The sequence below is a fragment of the Aplosporella prunicola genome, assembly GCF_010093885.1.
Source record: "Aplosporella prunicola CBS 121167 unplaced genomic scaffold K452scaffold_21, whole genome shotgun sequence".
NCBI lineage: Eukaryota > Fungi > Ascomycota > Dothideomycetes > Botryosphaeriales > Aplosporellaceae > Aplosporella > Aplosporella prunicola.
Genome location: NW_022983549.1, coordinates 312,775 through 328,959, shown reverse-complemented (window position 1 = coordinate 328,959; position 16,185 = coordinate 312,775). Strand labels below are relative to the sequence as shown.

General features: G+C 56.1%; 8 protein-coding genes across 8 annotated transcripts; 4 read left to right on the top strand and 4 right to left on the bottom strand.

Moving 5' to 3' along the window:
* Positions 1 to 101: 101 nt before the first annotated feature.
* K452DRAFT_310992 (glycosyltransferase family 90 protein) lies at positions 102 to 1,967 on the top strand (the record flags this gene model as incomplete). The annotated part of the gene is made up of 1 exon (XM_033543378.1): positions 102 to 1,967. One exon carries the CDS (start codon positions 102 to 104, stop codon positions 1,965 to 1,967), a length of 1,866 nt encoding a protein of 621 aa, XP_033394753.1.
* Positions 1,968 to 2,019: 52 nt separating this feature from the next.
* K452DRAFT_79889 (uncharacterized protein) lies at positions 2,020 to 2,564 on the bottom strand. Its single transcript, XM_033547163.1, has one exon. The coding sequence runs from the start codon at positions 2,461 to 2,463 to the stop codon at positions 2,071 to 2,073; it is 393 nt and encodes a 130-aa protein (XP_033394752.1). The 5' UTR covers positions 2,464 to 2,564; the 3' UTR covers positions 2,020 to 2,070.
* Positions 2,565 to 2,664: 100 nt separating this feature from the next.
* On the bottom strand, positions 2,665 to 4,397 carry K452DRAFT_328380 (GMC oxidoreductase; the record flags this gene model as incomplete). Its single annotated transcript, XM_033544979.1, has 2 exons — positions 2,665 to 4,052; positions 4,106 to 4,397. The coding sequence occupies 2 exons, from the start codon at positions 4,395 to 4,397 to the stop codon at positions 2,665 to 2,667; spliced, it is 1,680 nt and encodes a 559-aa protein (XP_033394751.1).
* A 1,393-nt stretch (positions 4,398 to 5,790) lies between these two features.
* K452DRAFT_233277 (uncharacterized protein) lies at positions 5,791 to 7,014 on the bottom strand (the record flags this gene model as incomplete). Its single annotated transcript, XM_033537293.1, has 2 exons — positions 5,791 to 6,630; positions 6,682 to 7,014. 2 exons carry the CDS (start codon positions 7,012 to 7,014, stop codon positions 5,791 to 5,793), a joined length of 1,173 nt encoding a protein of 390 aa, XP_033394750.1.
* A 2,769-nt stretch (positions 7,015 to 9,783) lies between these two features.
* K452DRAFT_320669 (uncharacterized protein) lies at positions 9,784 to 10,343 on the top strand. Its single transcript, XM_033544343.1, has 2 exons — positions 9,784 to 10,211; positions 10,283 to 10,343. The coding sequence occupies exons 1-2, from the start codon at positions 9,844 to 9,846 to the stop codon at positions 10,302 to 10,304; spliced, it is 390 nt and encodes a 129-aa protein (XP_033394749.1). The 5' UTR covers positions 9,784 to 9,843; the 3' UTR covers positions 10,305 to 10,343.
* Positions 10,344 to 10,713: 370 nt separating this feature from the next.
* K452DRAFT_255084 (uncharacterized protein) lies at positions 10,714 to 12,700 on the bottom strand. The gene is made up of 4 exons (XM_033538345.1): positions 12,443 to 12,700; positions 12,312 to 12,388; positions 11,901 to 12,255; positions 10,714 to 11,845 (listed from the first exon to the last, which is right to left on the bottom strand). The coding sequence occupies exons 1-4, from the start codon at positions 12,532 to 12,534 to the stop codon at positions 10,843 to 10,845; spliced, it is 1,527 nt and encodes a 508-aa protein (XP_033394748.1). The 5' UTR covers positions 12,535 to 12,700; the 3' UTR covers positions 10,714 to 10,842.
* A 185-nt stretch (positions 12,701 to 12,885) lies between these two features.
* K452DRAFT_233305 (uncharacterized protein) lies at positions 12,886 to 13,543 on the top strand (the record flags this gene model as incomplete). The annotated part of the gene is made up of 2 exons (XM_033537297.1): positions 12,886 to 13,081; positions 13,131 to 13,543. 2 exons carry the CDS (start codon positions 12,886 to 12,888, stop codon positions 13,541 to 13,543), a joined length of 609 nt encoding a protein of 202 aa, XP_033394747.1.
* Positions 13,544 to 14,876: 1,333 nt separating this feature from the next.
* On the top strand, positions 14,877 to 16,184 carry K452DRAFT_79813 (uncharacterized protein). The gene is made up of 4 exons (XM_033547162.1): positions 14,877 to 15,097; positions 15,158 to 15,313; positions 15,374 to 15,496; positions 15,553 to 16,184. The coding sequence occupies exons 1-4, from the start codon at positions 14,960 to 14,962 to the stop codon at positions 16,069 to 16,071; spliced, it is 936 nt and encodes a 311-aa protein (XP_033394746.1). The 5' UTR covers positions 14,877 to 14,959; the 3' UTR covers positions 16,072 to 16,184.
* The last annotated feature ends 1 nt before the right edge of the window (position 16,185 follows it).

Genomic DNA, 16,185 nt, shown 5'->3' with positions numbered 1-16,185 from the left:
TGAAGTCTGTTCATAGTTTAGTGTTCCTCCCCACGCCGGCCCGCCCCCACGCCCTAACGGCCCTGCCTATTCCTACTGTACTCTAGCGCTCGAGCCAAGTCATGACGACTCGCTTCTCGCACCTCCGATTCCTCGCCGCCGCCGTCATCCTGACCTGCGCCACTTGGCTGCTGTTGCACCAACCATCGCCCGACGCCCTTCTGCCCTCCGAGTATTCGTTGCAGAAGCCTCAATCGCCGCATCCCATCAAGAGCCTCATAGCGCAGGGACAGGCCGAGTGGAAGAAGCTTTTGGACAAGGAGACGTCCCATATCGGCGCAGCTGCCAGTGCCTATCGCAAGCGCCGAGGCAGGCATCCGCCGCCAGGCTTTGACGCGTGGTTCGACTTTGCGCGCAACAGGAGCGCCGTCATTGTTGAGGATTTCTTCGATCAGATTTACCATGATCTCGAGCCCTTTTGGGGCGCGTCGCCGGCCATCATGCGCGCCCACATGAAGGCCATGGAGCAGGTCATAAGCGTGCGTGATGGGACCGTCTCAATCAAGACTGACAAAGAGCGCGTGTGGATGGACCTGTGGGGAAGCCTCACGCAAGAGATAGCACACCTGCTGCCGGACCTGGACATGGGCATCAACGTCATGGACGAGAGCAGGGTCATGGTGCCCTGGGAGGTTGTCAACGAGCACATGGAAAAGGCGCGGCAGACGCGTGGATCCTTCCCCAATGCCACGGACGTCGAGTCAGCCTACGAGAGCCTGCCGGCGCTGGAGCAAAACGCCCTCGTGCCCATGGACCCGGGCTTCAAGGCCGGCAAGCCGTACTGGGACTTTGTGCGCGCCGGCTGTCCCCCGAACACGCCAGGCCGCAAGGCCGCCGCCGTCACCGACTTCAGCGGCTTGCCGCCGCTGCCTGTCGAGGCCTCGCCGCAGTCGCACATGGGCTTCGTCTCCAACTGGACGTGGGCGCGGGACCCGTGCGGCCAGCCCGAGCTGCGCGAGCTGCACGGTAACTTTGTCGAGCCTATCTCGATCTCGACATCTACTCGCCTGCTGCCCATGTTCAGCGGCTCAAAGCTGCCCATGAACAACGACATCCTGCTTCCCCCCGCCATGTACTGGACGCACGATCCGTTCTACTCCGGCGGCGACGAGCAGGGCCCGCCCTGGGATCAGAAGTCTGACAGCTTGATCTGGCGGGGCGACGCGTCGGGGGGCCGCAACCGGGAGAGCAACTGGCGGCGCTTCCACCGGCACCGCTTGCTCAGCATGTTGAACGGGAGCACTGTCGCGGCCGCCGAAACCCCCGACAGCATCAGCAGCAACGATGACGACGCCGCTACTGCGCCGCAGAACTTCGCGTTGCCCGTGCCCTCGGCCTATCCGCAGGCGCAGCGCCTCGCGACGGGGACGCTGGGGCCGTGGCTCTCGAGCTTCGCGGATGCACGCTTCATCAGCCTGATCTGCTTCCCCACAATCCCATCCGTGCACTGCAACTACACGGAGCCGTATTTTGCGCCGGCGGCGTCGGTGCCCATGCAGCAGCAGTACCAGGCCAAATACCTGCCGGATGTGGACGGCAACAGCTTCAGCGGGCGGTACCGCAGCTTCCTACGGTCGACGTCGGTGCCGCTGAAGGCAACCATCTACTCGGAATGGCATGACAGCCGGCTGGTGCCGTGGGCGCACTTTGTGCCGCTGCACAACTCGTTCGTCGACGTGTACGGGGTGCTGGAGTTTTTCGTTGGGGCGCAGGTGGGCCGCGGCCGCGACGACTTGGCCAAACGCATTGCGGACGACGGGCGCGAATGGGCGGACAAGGTCCTCAGGCACGACGACATGCTCATCTACGTCTATCGCCTGCTGCTCGAGTGGGCCAGAGTCATGGACGAGAGACGCGACGCGCTGGGCTGGGTGCGCGATCTCGTCGAGGCGGAGAACCTGGCCGCCCAGCTGGGCCATCTGCACTAAGCGTCTGTTGCGGTTCTAGGTACATGGCCTGCCTACATAGACGCACGCATGTCCATATGGCGCGGACTCTTTTTTTGGGTTCAGTTCTTCTTTTTCTGTTTATTCATTTATTCTTTTTCTTTTTTGCTGCTGCGGCGGCGGGTGGGATACCCTGTTTTCTGTGCTGTACAAACGCTAGGCGTGGCATGATACATACATACATATACAACACAACGCTATTGATATTGATCTGGAACTTGCGTGGGGGGAAGGGAGGGCTTAGTAGTATCCAAGCGTACCAAGTAACAACTATCTCGTGCTCAGTGCGCAACGACGGTGACGGCGACGACGCCCACAACGAGCGCAGCGCCGCCAGCCCCGAAGCAAGGGCCCCAGCGACCGAGTCCGTTTCCCGGCGCGTGCTTTCATGCCGTGCGGCAATTTCTCGGTGGCGGCGGGCGACGGTGGTGTGCACGGATTGCTCCATGGGAGGAGGTTCAGAGACATGCATGGGCATGCAACCGTGGCAGCGGGCGCCGGCTTTCCTTGAGACATGTCGATGATTATCATTACGATCTACAGATTTTATCTTCGTTGAAACATGCCGGTGTGCTCCGCATATCGGCTGACCCTTCCATCATCATGGGTCGGGCAAAGAACACATACTGAGAAGGAAACGAAACGAAAAAGCAAAAAAGGCATTCCCCCTCCCTTACTCTTACAACTTCAGAATCAGCTCGCTGGCCCTCTCGGCGGCAACCATGATGCCGAACTGCGGGTTGACGGTGAGAGGGGCGACGATGCTGCCGTCAACGACGTGGATGTTGTCGGTGCCGATGACCTGGGCGTTGGTGTCGACGCAGGAGCCGAAGCGGCAGGAGCTGCTCCAGTGATTGACCATGCCGGCGGCGTAGGCCGAGGGCTTGGTGATGTACGTCTTGATCTCGTCCTTGGTCGAGTTGGCCGGGAGGTTCAGCGGCTTGAGGCCCGTCGCGGGCAGCTTCTGGAAGAGGTTGTAGATGAACTGCGCAATGTCCTCGGCGTCGCGGTTCTCGGCGTCACTGTAATATACGTCGTCTGAGGGCGCGGGCAGGAAGTTCTCGTCGATGTTCACCTTGCCCTTGGACAGCAGGCCCGACGTGCCGTAGACGTTCAGCGAGATCGTGTTCTTGTTCGTGTAGTCCTGGTAGCCGAACGTGTTGATGGTGCCCTGGACACCGGTCGAGGTGCCGTCGGTGTGGTTCATGTAGGTCCAGAAGACGCTAGTCTGACCGGCAAAGGCGAGAGGGCCGGAACGTTCCTTCAGGTAGAGCTCGACATCGCTCTTCACGGGCTCGTCGTACTGGTAAGTGTAGGCGGGAACCTTTTCGTCCTCGAGCTCAATGAAGGTGTTCGGGTTGTCGAAAAGACCATCACCGACAGCAGTGTTGTTGATCCACTCGGACGGGGTAACGTCGCCGAGGATACCGCCAGCTGCAAGGCGGGAAAGAACCTCCGGGTCGCCAATGGCAGAGTACATGAGGATCTGAGGGCTGTAGATGGCACCTCCACTGAGCACAACACGGCCGTTGTCAGCAAGCTTGATAGTGGTCTCAGCACCATCAACATTGGCCACAACACCGGTAGCCTTCTTGCCATCGCGGACAACGCGCTGGACCTTCACACCACTCTCGAGGTGGAAGTTGGAACGGCCGAGCGCGGTCTGGAGGTAGGTGGTAGTAGGGCCACCACGCTGGCCATCGTTGTAGTCGAATGCGGGGTGTCCGAAGACCTCGGCCTTGAGGTCAGCTGCGCCGTTGATATCGACCTCCTTGTAACCAGCACTGTTCACAATCCAGTCCTTGGCGGCCTCATAACCCTGCTGGTTGTACATCTTCTGGTTCTTCGATGTCACAACCCGCTGGGGCTGCCTAGCGTACAGCCTAGCAGTAGCGGCATCGACATCCTTGCTCTTCCAGCCTTCCGGGAAGTACCAGTCATAGTCGGCCGCAGGGGGCTCGAAGTAGAGACCAGCGTTGATGGCACTCGAGCCACCAATGGTGCAGCCTCCAAAAGTGGTAATGTTGCCACAGATGAGGTTACCACGGTCAGCGAAGATGGTGTTGTCTATGCCACGGCATGAGCAAAAAGTATAATCAATGCTGTGTGGGCTTACTTACAAAGACCGGGGACGTCAACACGGCTGAGGTCGGTGCCCTCCAACCACTCAGGCTTTTCCGTGCCACCGGTGACACCATAAGACTTTCCACCACCTTCCAGGAGAAGGGTCTTCTTGCCCGCCTCGCTCAGCCTGTCGGCTACGATGATACCGGCAGGGCCAGCTCCGACAACAATGGCATCCCACTCCTCAGCCGTCCAATCGGAAGCGGTAGAGAGCTTGACGTCCAAAGGAGCGGCGAGGGCGAGGGGGGAGAGGACGCCCAGCACGAGGGCAGCGGTAGAGGACTTCATTGTTGAAGAGAGAGAGAGCGAATGACTAGAGAAGATGAAGACAAAGGAAGCCGCGCTTGACCTACCATCACCTGGGGGCTTTAGGCCTCATATAGTGCCTCACGGCCATGTTTCCGGCCCAAGAAAGGCCGACACTTACGAGAGCACAGCTACAGCATCGTTGCGCAGATCATGGTTCAGCATCGTATTCGGTCGAGCCAAGTGGACCTAGCGATCAGCATAGTTGAAGACCGTCAGGGTGGTAAGCTACAAGAGACGGAGAGAGAGGTGGTATGGAATCTGGCACGCCGGCCCCACATCGAATGCTGATAGAGATGCGACGGTGCCACGGCCCGCGGTGTCGTATGTATGACAGAGGTTGGAAGGGTTAGAGTAGCTAGCGGCGCGGTTGAGGGTGATAGAGTTTAGGACGGTGGCACGTATTTTTAGACGAGTCCTTGCCGCATTGGGCCGGGACCCTAAAAGGCGACAGGCACGGCGCACTGCAACGCCGATGCCCCTACGCTTTGAACAACACCAAAGCCTCCTGAAATTACCATCAACCTGTGCTGCGAAAGCCCTTCCGTTATCCGGGGGGTTCGCCGACGACCGCCTTACCGTTTCCTCTCTGCCCGCCTGCCGTACGAACAAGAGTCCGACGTGCCGATCCGCACTGTCTGCTCCCTGGACGCTCACCGGCCCAGCCAAGGTCTGGACTCGTAGGGCTGTTGTCGTGATAATCAGTGCTCTCGGTCGCGTGTTGGACATGAGTCGGAGATGCACGGCTTGCCGGATCGCCTTTGCCGGTTAAGCTTTTCCCTTGTTCGTCCACCTACATGCAGTACATGCCGGCTTGGCTGCCGTCTATAGGCAATCCACCGCCTGACTCCTATCACGAATCAGAGCTCAGCTTTTGTCAGGTTACAGCCTCATCGCTTCTGTACCGACTATTCTACCAGTCGCAAGTACATCTTCGTGCAAGAGGGCACTTGCTATTCATGCGGCGTTTCATCGCGATCCACCGTGCACTCTAAGCCAGACGCTCGCCGTTATGGTCCAGCTACTCGCCATATTTATCGCAAAAGTCAAAACACGTCAAGGTATCCAAAGGCGAGATGAACAACGCACAGTGGGGTTGTAAGATCAAGGAAGCTTAGTCGCAGCCAAGTGACATGGTACGTTGCATGCATTAGGTAGAAAATTGCCATGAAATTCATCTAAAGTATCATCAAACGTCCCCGTAAACATTATCAGAAGCAGACGTGACTGTCATGAGATGGTCTTGCTCCACGTTTTCGCCCCACGAAACAAAAGAAAACCCCTCCCTCGCCCCGCCAAAAAGTATCCATACAACTACCACCCATTCTCTCAAAAATCATTGCTGTCCCGACGGGCCGCCTCCCAGACAAGCTCGCTAAGATGAATGTTCGGATAACCTCGGGGACGGCCTTGCCGGCATGTATCTCTCGTTCGATCGTGAGTTTGCTGCACCCATCTCACTCATGGAAGCAACAGTCGACAGCGCCGGAGGAGCCCGATAACTGCCGTGTCCTCTGTCGTCGTCTCCCATAACGGACCCTGGCGCTATCGAAGGATTGTATCCACCCATTTGTGAGGCGCGGTCCATGCCACCCATCTCAGGATCAGGGTATTGGTTCACGCCCAGGTTATCGAAGCCCAGCGAAGCGAGAACACGCGATGTCGTCTCACGCTGCTTCTCGCGGATCTCGTGGTTCGGGTTCTTGGTCGGGTCATTCTCGTCATCGCCGTCCTGGCCAGGGTTGGCCATCTCATACTCAAGAATCTTGATGAACTTGTAGAAGCCAATGGCGAGTACAACTCCAAGGAAGGGTCCGACCCAGTAAATCCAGTGGTGCTTGTCCCAGACGTTGGCGACAATGCAAGGTCCGATGCTACGGGCCGGGTTCAAGCTACCGCCGGTGTAGTACACGCCAACAAGCTCGGCGACGAACAACGCCAGACCGATTCCAACGGGCGCGATGAATGTAGCCTTGTGCTTTTCTTTTGCCAGCATCAGGATAGTAAACACCAGTTCGGCTGTCATAAAAGCCTCAATGAAGATACCCTGCGCGATAGAGGTACCATCACTAAGAGTGGTGCGGACGTTGAGCGGACTCGGGAAGATAGCCAGGACTAAAGCAGAGGCGGTGATACTGCCAACAATTTGGGCCACGAAAAGACAGATAGCGCGCCAAGCGTCAATTGCCTGAGTAGCCCAAAGCGCCAAAGTTACCTGTTTCGGGGTTAGTAAAATTCAAGAATGTTTAAAAAGGGCGATGCTTACGGCTGGGTTGAAGAGACCACCTGATATCCGGAAGAAGATCCAAACATTGACCATGAGACTGAAACCAAATGATACCGCCACGTACAACATGACGATAGGATCAAAGCCCGCCGTCGCATTGGTAGTAGTTGCCTGAGCCGGAGTCCTGCTTTTCGCGTTGGCTACCTGGGTTCCAGCAAAGGCAAAGAAGAGGAACATGGTAGTGCCCGCCCATTCTCCAATTGTAGCGACAAAGTGGTTCTTGATCTCGCTATTCATCCACATCGTCCAGGGCAGTCTCATAGGAAGCAGCTCAGGTTCCCTGCTACGGCGGTTGGGAGCTGCCCGACCCATGATGGGGGGAGAATATTGATATCTGTTACCCCCAATCATATCGGGGTAAGTATAGGGCATATCGCTGTTGCTGACCCATGAGTTCCTGTTCCGGTGCTTGGGCTTTTCCACAGACAGCTTGTTTTGTTGCTTGGCCTCGTAGAAAGACATTGGCCGGCCTCTGTTCTGTACGAATTGGTTGAAGTTCGGCTCTGGCGAATAATCACGGCCTTGAGTGTGCTGGCGATACTCGTGGTAATCATTGGCACGCAGCGAGCTTCGCCACAAGTCTCTGCCTGTTACTGGATCATAACGGAAGTTGGACTGGCTCAGGGAAGGAGGCACTGCTGTCAAGGCCGAGTTCGATCTCGTTCTTCCAGGTGAGTAGACATCGTGCTCTTGTTGTTGCATGCCCCTGTCGAAATAGGAGCCTTGTGCCCTTTCTGCATCTTCCGCCTCTTCTTCGGGGAAATGTTGGCCACGGAAGCTGCCTGGACGGTGGGATATGCGCTTGGCGTTAAGGAGAGCGCTCCTAGATTCTACAGAATTGCGGATCGCAGCCGAGTCCGGTTCTCTTGTCGACTCGAATGAAGGTGCATGAAGTGATGCTCGTGCGGTAGAGGGTGTGCTGTCTTTTGGTATTTGCTGATTCGAAGACATAGGTGTCCCAATGGTGGGCCGTTCCAGTGGTGGTTGCATGGCGTCCGGTTTGTCGAGCGAGATACGCCCCGTGTTCCTGTGGGGTTGAAACTCGTTGTCAGGTAGGGTAGGCGTAATTTGATGTGAGCTCAAGGCGTCGTTACGTTGTCGTACACGTAAAGGCTCGTAAGCGTCTTGTCCGAACTGTCGATAACCTGGTGCCATAGTGGTGGAACGAAGGAGGGTTTATGTATGAACAACCAAAAGGGTATCCAATTGCGGATTAGCCTAGATGTTGTGTGCAAGTGCCACTTGCAGTTCAAGTTCGAGGTGGCGGTAGCGCAATGGCAGCTGAAGTTTCAATCAGTGTTTCGACTAATGGGTCAGCTTCAGGAGGATCTTATAGCAACATCGAGGTTGGGCCATCCTCTTCGTTGACGCAACAGCGGTTCAACTTTTCACGCACTACATCGATTCGAATCTCGGACGTCGTGCTCGGAGAGGCGAATGATCGACCGGGTAGTGATGAAATTTCTGTTGTCCCATCGTACGTAGTAAATCGTGAAGGCATCCAGCACAAGGAAAGCATGGGGGTCCTCGATGGCTTGCCCGAACGAGGGTGTGTCAAGGACGTAGACGCACAGACATGGCAACCATGGGTCTGCCAGACACTACTCTTCTCTTACTGTTTCGTCTGACAACGCTTGCCATCATACTCTTTTGGGAAGAGTCCAGAAGGCGTTGAGCCGTTTCAAGGCCCACACCTCACGTCAACACTGCGTAAGACTAAGCAAAGAAAGGGTTGCAAACGGCAGCCAAAGTCTAAACCAGTGAGGCGAAGGAATGTAGTGCGTGGAGAAGCCATCTTGTGCCCGGGAAGGCTTGCTCTTAGACGGTGGTGACAGCACACGTAGGCCGCACGTACGGTGGCCTTAGCCGGGGACTGCCCAAACAGATCCAGGCACCAGATGCCCACTTCGGTCCGAAAAACGGTCCATAACTCAAAAGGTGCAAGCACCGTAAGGTGTTCCGCAGGGCTGATGCATGAAACAGCCCGTCTGATGACATCCAGCGGCGTGGTGCCTGATGATCAATGATCGGTCTTCAGGCATCGTCGGGGCCTCTCTGAGGTCGATGCGGCGTTGCCACAACCACGACGGTCGACTTTAACGCGCTTTGCAGCGGTGTGCCAGCAAGAAGCTCGCTTCATGATCCCGCCACGTTCTTTTCGCCTTACAAAAACCCCGGAGGCCGTTTCTCAGTCCTGGATCCCGTTCCATAACCCCCGGTTCCGGCGACTCCGGATTGGCAAAAATATACCCGCAAAGCTGTTGATCACGATTTATTTGGGGATCGTGTGGCACTAGAGGCATGACGACACTTCCCTTGTCTCCATAACAGAGAGGAACCTAGCATGCGATTCCTGGTGGTAGTGGATTGCGAAGTGCTAGAGGCCGAGAAACCTACACACAATCGAGGATGGTTGTCGCACTTGGGAATCCAAGTCAACTCAAAAAGTCCTACTGCAAGGCCGCATCCTTTGGCTTCTGATCGTAATTTAGTGTCAATATTTCTGTAGATCCGTCCAATTGATGGATGCATATGGTATCGTAAATGGAGCCGGCTATGCTGAAAAAAACGCGACACAAAAATCCTGTTATGTTAGCGAAAGCTGGGATGATGATGAAATCTCTTCGTTGAGCTGTTCCAAAGATGCGTCCGTAACCTTTTGTAAGGGGTCCTTGTCAACGTCACGCTTGTCATATCGACTTGAGCCTTCTAGGTACGATTGATCAGCATGGAAGTTGGTGAGGATTGATCTACTATGCTTGGTTAACCCGAAAAGCATTCATACCTTTTTGCATCTCAGTCTCTAGTTTCTCTATCACGACATCAGAACAGAAATACGGACTAGGTAGGTGTTGCGTTTGTCGTCGGGGATGCCGAGGAAACTCCACGCGAGAACGTTTTGAGACCCTGGGCAAACCCCGGATGCGCATGCGCATCCATGAAATCTGCATAGTGACGTCGATGCTTTTTGCTCGTCCGAGGTGTCTGACGAGGCCAAAAACTTGGATGAGATGACGGACAAAACGCCACGAGGCTGGCAGCCTCGATTGCTTGAAAAAATACTTAACATCAACAGCTGAGAACTCATCCATCAAAGCTTTCCTCCAATTCTAGCAAATCAATCCCTCAAGCTACCTCACAATGTCCGAATTTCCCATCATTTTCAACATCGACGGCTCCAGCCGCCACGAGCTGCTCCTCATCTCGCCCTCGACCTCCCTTTCCGACCTGGCCTCCAAAATCGAGAGCACCGCCTCCAACTCCGTCAACTGCGAGGAGTTCATGGCCAAGTACGCGAAGAAAGAGAACACGGGCAAGGTGGAACAGATTAAGGTGCGCTGGGCCACCGCAGGTCGGGACCACAAGACGTTCCCCGGCTCGACGATCTTGACCAACGACAACATCGGTGCGGCGCTGGCGCTCATTGAGAAGTCAGGCGTGGGCAAGGACGTTCTGGAGGTCAAGCTGCAGGCTGCGCCGCCCAAGGAAGAGGAAAAGAAGGAGAAAGCGTAGGTTGTAAGCTTCGCGGAAATTTGTTTACCGGTATAAGGAGCGCATGCTAACCCATGGTCTGCTCCAGTCTCCCAGACCGCACTAAGTAATCCCGAGTCGGTCCTGCACGACGGAATGTATGATGACCTACAACGAATTCTTTGGTTGTCCGAAGTATGAATCATGAGCTTAGCTTAATGCAATACCATTCAATGTGTACTTTGCCGGAAGACCTCAATATCTTGTGCTGAATTGTTTTTTGTATATTCCTTGAAGATATAGACCAATTCTATGCTCCTGTCAGACAACCTATGCCTCCAATCAGGATTCTTTACGTTGATCAATCATATGCCGCGCATATGGTTTGACGCCCAGATTCTGACTTGTTGGCATCGTAAGTTCATCGTAGTAAATGGTGAGGAAATTCAGAAGAATTTATTTCCTCCTCAAGGCACAAGTTTACAGACTGTTCTTATTCCGTTTTAGCTCTCCTGCAAACCAGTTGCTGAGCCTCACAATGTGCTCATATACGTCTTCATTTAATATATTGATGAAAGTTGTACATATGAACGCTAAATCACAAACACGACAGTAGAACCAAACCTTACGAAAAAGAGTAGAAGAAGTAGAAGGTTTTCTACATGAGAATCAATGAGCCGCAATCAAGAAAGTGTTCGTACCCAAGCACACCACCATGACGACGAAGCCATAGATAGCCAGAGCTAGAGACATCTTCCGCAGCAAGCCCCTTCTCCAGCTCCTCGTCTTCGCCACCCAGCCCTCGCTAGCCGTACCCTCATCGCCGGAATCATACTCTTCTTCATCGTCGTCCTCCTTCATCAGCCGTTGATGATGGGGGCTGTCCGGCGAAGAGATCTTGTAGTAGAAGAGGCCAGGAAGGATGAAGCTGATTGCCGTGCTACCTGTGCTGCCAACATAGGCAAGAACCTTCTCCAAACTGGAGACTGTCATAGCAACAATGTAGCTCAGCACGATGATAGCAGTAGTGATGACTGCGAAGCGCAGTTCACTCATGGGTTCCACCTTGGGCTGAAGTGCGTTGGGCTTGCTCGCGGCCGAGCCAAGCAATGGTGCGCTATGTTGCTGCTGTTGTGGAGATTGGTCGCGATCTTTACGAATGGGGCGCCAGTTGACGACAGCATCAATAGAGGCGCGGCAGGGATGGACCTGCAGAGGATAGGAGAACATGACGAGGATTACGATGGCGAGGCGTCCGATCGTGGAAAAGGCCGAGGGGGTGTACATGCTAACAATGTTGCCGCCCACGTTCTCGCCATACGAGAGATAGCCCGTAATGCCGACAAGAATGTAAAGGGAGCAGGCAAGGCCGATAGAAGCGCCTACGACAGAAGTCGTACGGAAGTGAGAGTTGTCGAAGATCTCGTTAAGGATGGAAAACATGTTCTGGTGGCATGTATAGGCAAAGACAATAACGGGGAAGACTGAGAGGGCCGCAACAGGCCCGGCCCACCCAATGACACGCACATCTCCACGGTCCTGCAGCGTGTCGCCCTTAATGAAGTGCGCAACAACAAGGACTACAAGATACGTGATGGAGACGAGGGCTACCATACTCGTGTACTTGAGCGAATCAAGGCGGCGAAGGTAGGCCAAAGGAATAACGATAAGCCTGTATAGAAAATATCAGTTACCAAATACACGACAGCAGCACCCACGGCACTTACATGAACGCCGTAATCCAAAACTGGCGGTCCACAAGGAAGCCGACCTGGGAACCAGCCTCGCTGAAGCCTCTTACGACACCAGGCATCAAGTCGCCTATGATAATCAGATAGCTGACACCCACACCAAAGCATTTTATCGCAATTGCGCCGTCAAATACGACGGCCGCGTTGGGATAGGTGATCTTGGACAGCGAAGCGAATGATGCGGAGCCGCGATCGAGGTATTTGGCGCATCGTGTTTGGAGGTACAAGCCGAAGCCTGCCGTCAAGCCGGACCAGATGATTATGCAGACGCCGAGGAGGACGCCTAGTTGCGACAAGGCATGTGGCATGGCCAGGAGGCCGGCACCGAGGACTGCACATGTCGTTAGAATCTCAAACGCGAAGAGGTTCAATGCGAGAGACACCTACTGGTGTTGACCAAGTTGATGACACTGCTTACCCACGAGGCCTCTCCGACGCCTACATCTTTCTTCCCGCGACGCGGCCTATACATGGATCAGCGGAGGTCTGAGTAGCATCTAGGTAGTCAAGGTACTGACAGTCGCCCCCCAGAGGAAGCAGAGCTCGTCGACCTGGGGGGACGCTCGGATGGGTCATGCGCGTCTATGGCCGCATAGCTACTGCTAGCCATGATTACCACAATACCTACCTCTGTATATCCTGGCGGGGGCAGGGTTAGCAATTTGTACAATGGTTGCGTGTCACGAGCGGCTGGTCGCGTTGCACTTGCACACCTCGCCAGCGGCTAGTTATAATATTATGGGACGCGGGATCTTTTTACCAACGAGCGGACGGGAACACGCAGGTATGAGGTGCGAGCGGAGGTGTTAGTCGTCACTGGGCGTGGTGACAGATGACGGGGTCATCGGCATCGACGGCCGACCGCGATCGCTCCTCCAATCTCGTTCACGTGGAGCCTTTTGCATCAACAACGCGAAATACCGATCCCGCACGTCAGCGCGTATCGCACTTAGCCAACGCTATGGACGACGTGCTGCTGCAGACACTGGACATGCTCGAGTGGCGCCTCCGCCGTATCGAGTTCGTCCTGAACGGCAACGTGCCCCCAGACGCACACCAGTCCGAAGCGACGGTCGCGGCTCGTATGCAGAAGCTCGAGAGCACCCTCGCAAGTCTGGCCTCCAAATCTCGGGCCATTTCCGACGTGCTGCATCTCCGTACGCTGCTCTTCCCCGCACATTCCTCAGCCAATCTGACACCGCACAGAGTCCAAACACGCGGATCTTTTCTCCCCGCAAGAGCCCAAGACAAAGCCACAAGACGATACACCGCCGCCAGAGATTAAGCTGTCCACTGTTCTTACCGATGCGCCCGCCTTCCCGGCCACAGCCTCACAACTGACGTCGCTCAATGATCTGCCGCTCCCTCCCACCGGATCCTTTACGTCCCTTGTCGCGTTGCAGCCGCGCATCACCCAGCTCGAGGAGCGACAGGTGGACCAGGCGCTCCAAATCTCGGATCTGAGGAAGAGGAGCGGACAGGCGGTGCTGAGGTGGCACGAAGTCATGGTGTTGGGACAGGGAAGGTGCTGGGCGGAGTGGGACACGCGGGTTAGGCAGGCCGAGAGGGACGTCAGGAGGGAGGAAGTCAAGCGGGCGCAGGAGGACGGAGTGGATTGAGCGCAGAACATCAGAGGCCGGTTCAGGCCGCGGACGATTTATCAGGAAAGATCTGTTGCGCGAGAGCCTTATTCGAGATACCTATCGCCCGCAGGACAAACACGCGTCTTGGCAGAGGGCAAGGGAAGAGCTGTACAGGGATTGCTCGAACCGGAGGCGGCTTCGAGCGTGTTTCCCTTGTGGGGAGGGGAGAGGGTGGGAAATTGGGCAAAGGATAAGCGCAGAAGCAGCATGCAGGAGATTCCGCATCGATATAGCAGAGAGCGAAATTACACGCATATCAGGTGCACGTCGGCGAGAGCAAACTCATGTAGTCGTGGCCTGGGCCCAGAATAGAACTCGTCTCCGCTGCGTCAGATGGCGCATGCTTCAAGCATAAGTTTTAGCTAAGCAGAGGGAACGTGGGCCTGACCCTGAAGACGGGGTGGAATGGGGCGCCAAGCCAGGGCGTTTGCTGGTTGCGGCAGGGGGCTGAAGAAGAATTGGGGCGGCGGCGGCTGGCGGGCTGGCGGGACGGAACGTCGACGATGGGCGCAGGGAGGAGACGATGGGAAAGAGAAGAGGCTCTCGACTGATGGGTTGGTTCTCAGTGAGTTTCATCGACGAACATGATGCCGCATGGGGCGAGAGATCAGCACGGATACGGCACGGGCCAGAAGGCTAACGGGAACTAGAGATGGTGAGTCTGGGAGATGAGCTGCGGGTGACGATCAAGGAGATTTTTCGCGCGGTGGTAATGTGTGGCTTTTTGGGCCAGTCGTGGCCGCGTGGCGGTGCATACGTAGGCCGAATGTGGAGATGGAGGCAGGGAAGCAAAGGGCGGGAAGAAGATGGGGATTGGGGATTGGGGATTGGGGGAGGGAGAAAGTCGATGGAAAAGGTATTATAGAGCGTGTCGCAGGTTGATGGGGAACGCTGAATGGTTGGCTTTGACAGACAGCTTCCCGCATGGGTCCCGGCGCGTCGAAACCGCCTCGCTCCTGAACGTTGGCTCGCTCCAGTCAGTCCAGTCCACCAGCGTCCCCGACGATCCGGAGGCCGTCCAACCCGCTCCCACACCCTTCCACTGCAGCAGCAGCCAGCTTCAGCGGCTGACGCAGCGAAAAAAGGCCGCCGAACGTCAATCCTCCCCGTGCCCTCTTTCTTCGCTCCTCCAGCACAAGACGACGAGAAGTCGCTTTGTTCGGCCGTCTCCACTCGCCCGCTTGCCGCAGTTGCTCCTCCTCGAATCGTCGTTGGCCAGGCGCTGACACGTCCTCCCTCACGCTCTTTGACTGACCCTCATTTGCTCCGCCGCCGCCACTCTTTTTCCCTCTCTCGACCTCGTCGCCTGCTCGCTAGCCTCGACCAGCGCGCCGTCTCCGTCCGCTCCTTCGACTGCCCCTCCGCCTCGCCTCGTCCCTTTGCGCGACCTTCATGCCCTCGTACGGCTCGCTCGATTCGCCCAGTCTTCAGAAAATGGAACACCGACAGAGCTACGGCGGCCGCGCCCGCTTCAGTTTTGGCAACATCATTGGCGACCCGTTTGCCCTCGCAACCATCTCCATCTCCATAGTGAGTCGAGCCCCATGCGCTTGGCCGCCGCGTGCACCTGCTAACTCGGACTTCCCACAGCTCGCATGGATCATTACTCTCGTCGGCTCCATCATCGGGAGCATGCACGGTGACTACCCCAACTACTCCTGGTGGGCTCTGGTCTACTTCTTCTTCTGCATCCTCGGTGTCGCGGCCACCGTCGGCTCCGGTACCGAGGGCACCTACCATGTCTCGGTGAGCCTTTTATTGTTGGATACCACCTGGGATGCGAAACAAGGGCTTACGGTTGTCTAGATTTCGAGCTACCTTGCGGCTGGCTTGGTCTTCACCACTTCCGCCGTCAACTCCCTGGTCTACAGGAATGATGGCGCCAAGGAAGCTGCTGCTGCTGGCTTCATTCTTCTGTCCATGGTAGCGGTAAGTCTTCCCAGAAACAAGGGATTATGTCTCCTTGACCCTAACGCCAGCTCTAGATCATTTGGATCTTCTACTACGGATCCCAGCCCAGCGCTGCCCACCGCACCTTCGTAGACTCTTTCGCCCTGCACAAAGATAGACATTCGGCTGCTGCGAGGAGCCCCAGACCCATGTCAAACTCATACAGTGCGCGCCCCCAGACGTCCACTAACCCTGCGCCTCCGATGTACACCTCCGCTCAGCTCACGGGCTTCGAGACTTCCTCTCCCGTCTCGGGCTACCCCGGTGGACCGGCCGGACACGATCAGCGCGCTTCTTCGCAGCCTCGCTTCGGTAACAACGGCTTCAATGGAGCCGGCAACTCGAACGAACCGGAAATGCCTGCAACTATGGAGTATCCCTACCACGCCAAGGCAATCTACAGCTACGAGGCCAACCCGGATGACGCGAACGAGATCAGTTTCTCAAAGCACGAGATTCTGGAGGTCTCCGACGTCAGCGGACGCTGGTGGCAAGCCAAGAAGGCCACTGGCGAGACTGGTATTGCGCCTAGCAACTACCTGATTTTGCTATAGACAGCAAGGACAGTTCTCCGCTGATGCCGCCACGACTGCCTTTTCTTTTTGTTGCATGGATACCAGCTCCGGGGTCGACCACTTCCGGACATAATCGACCGGGCTTTCCTTTCT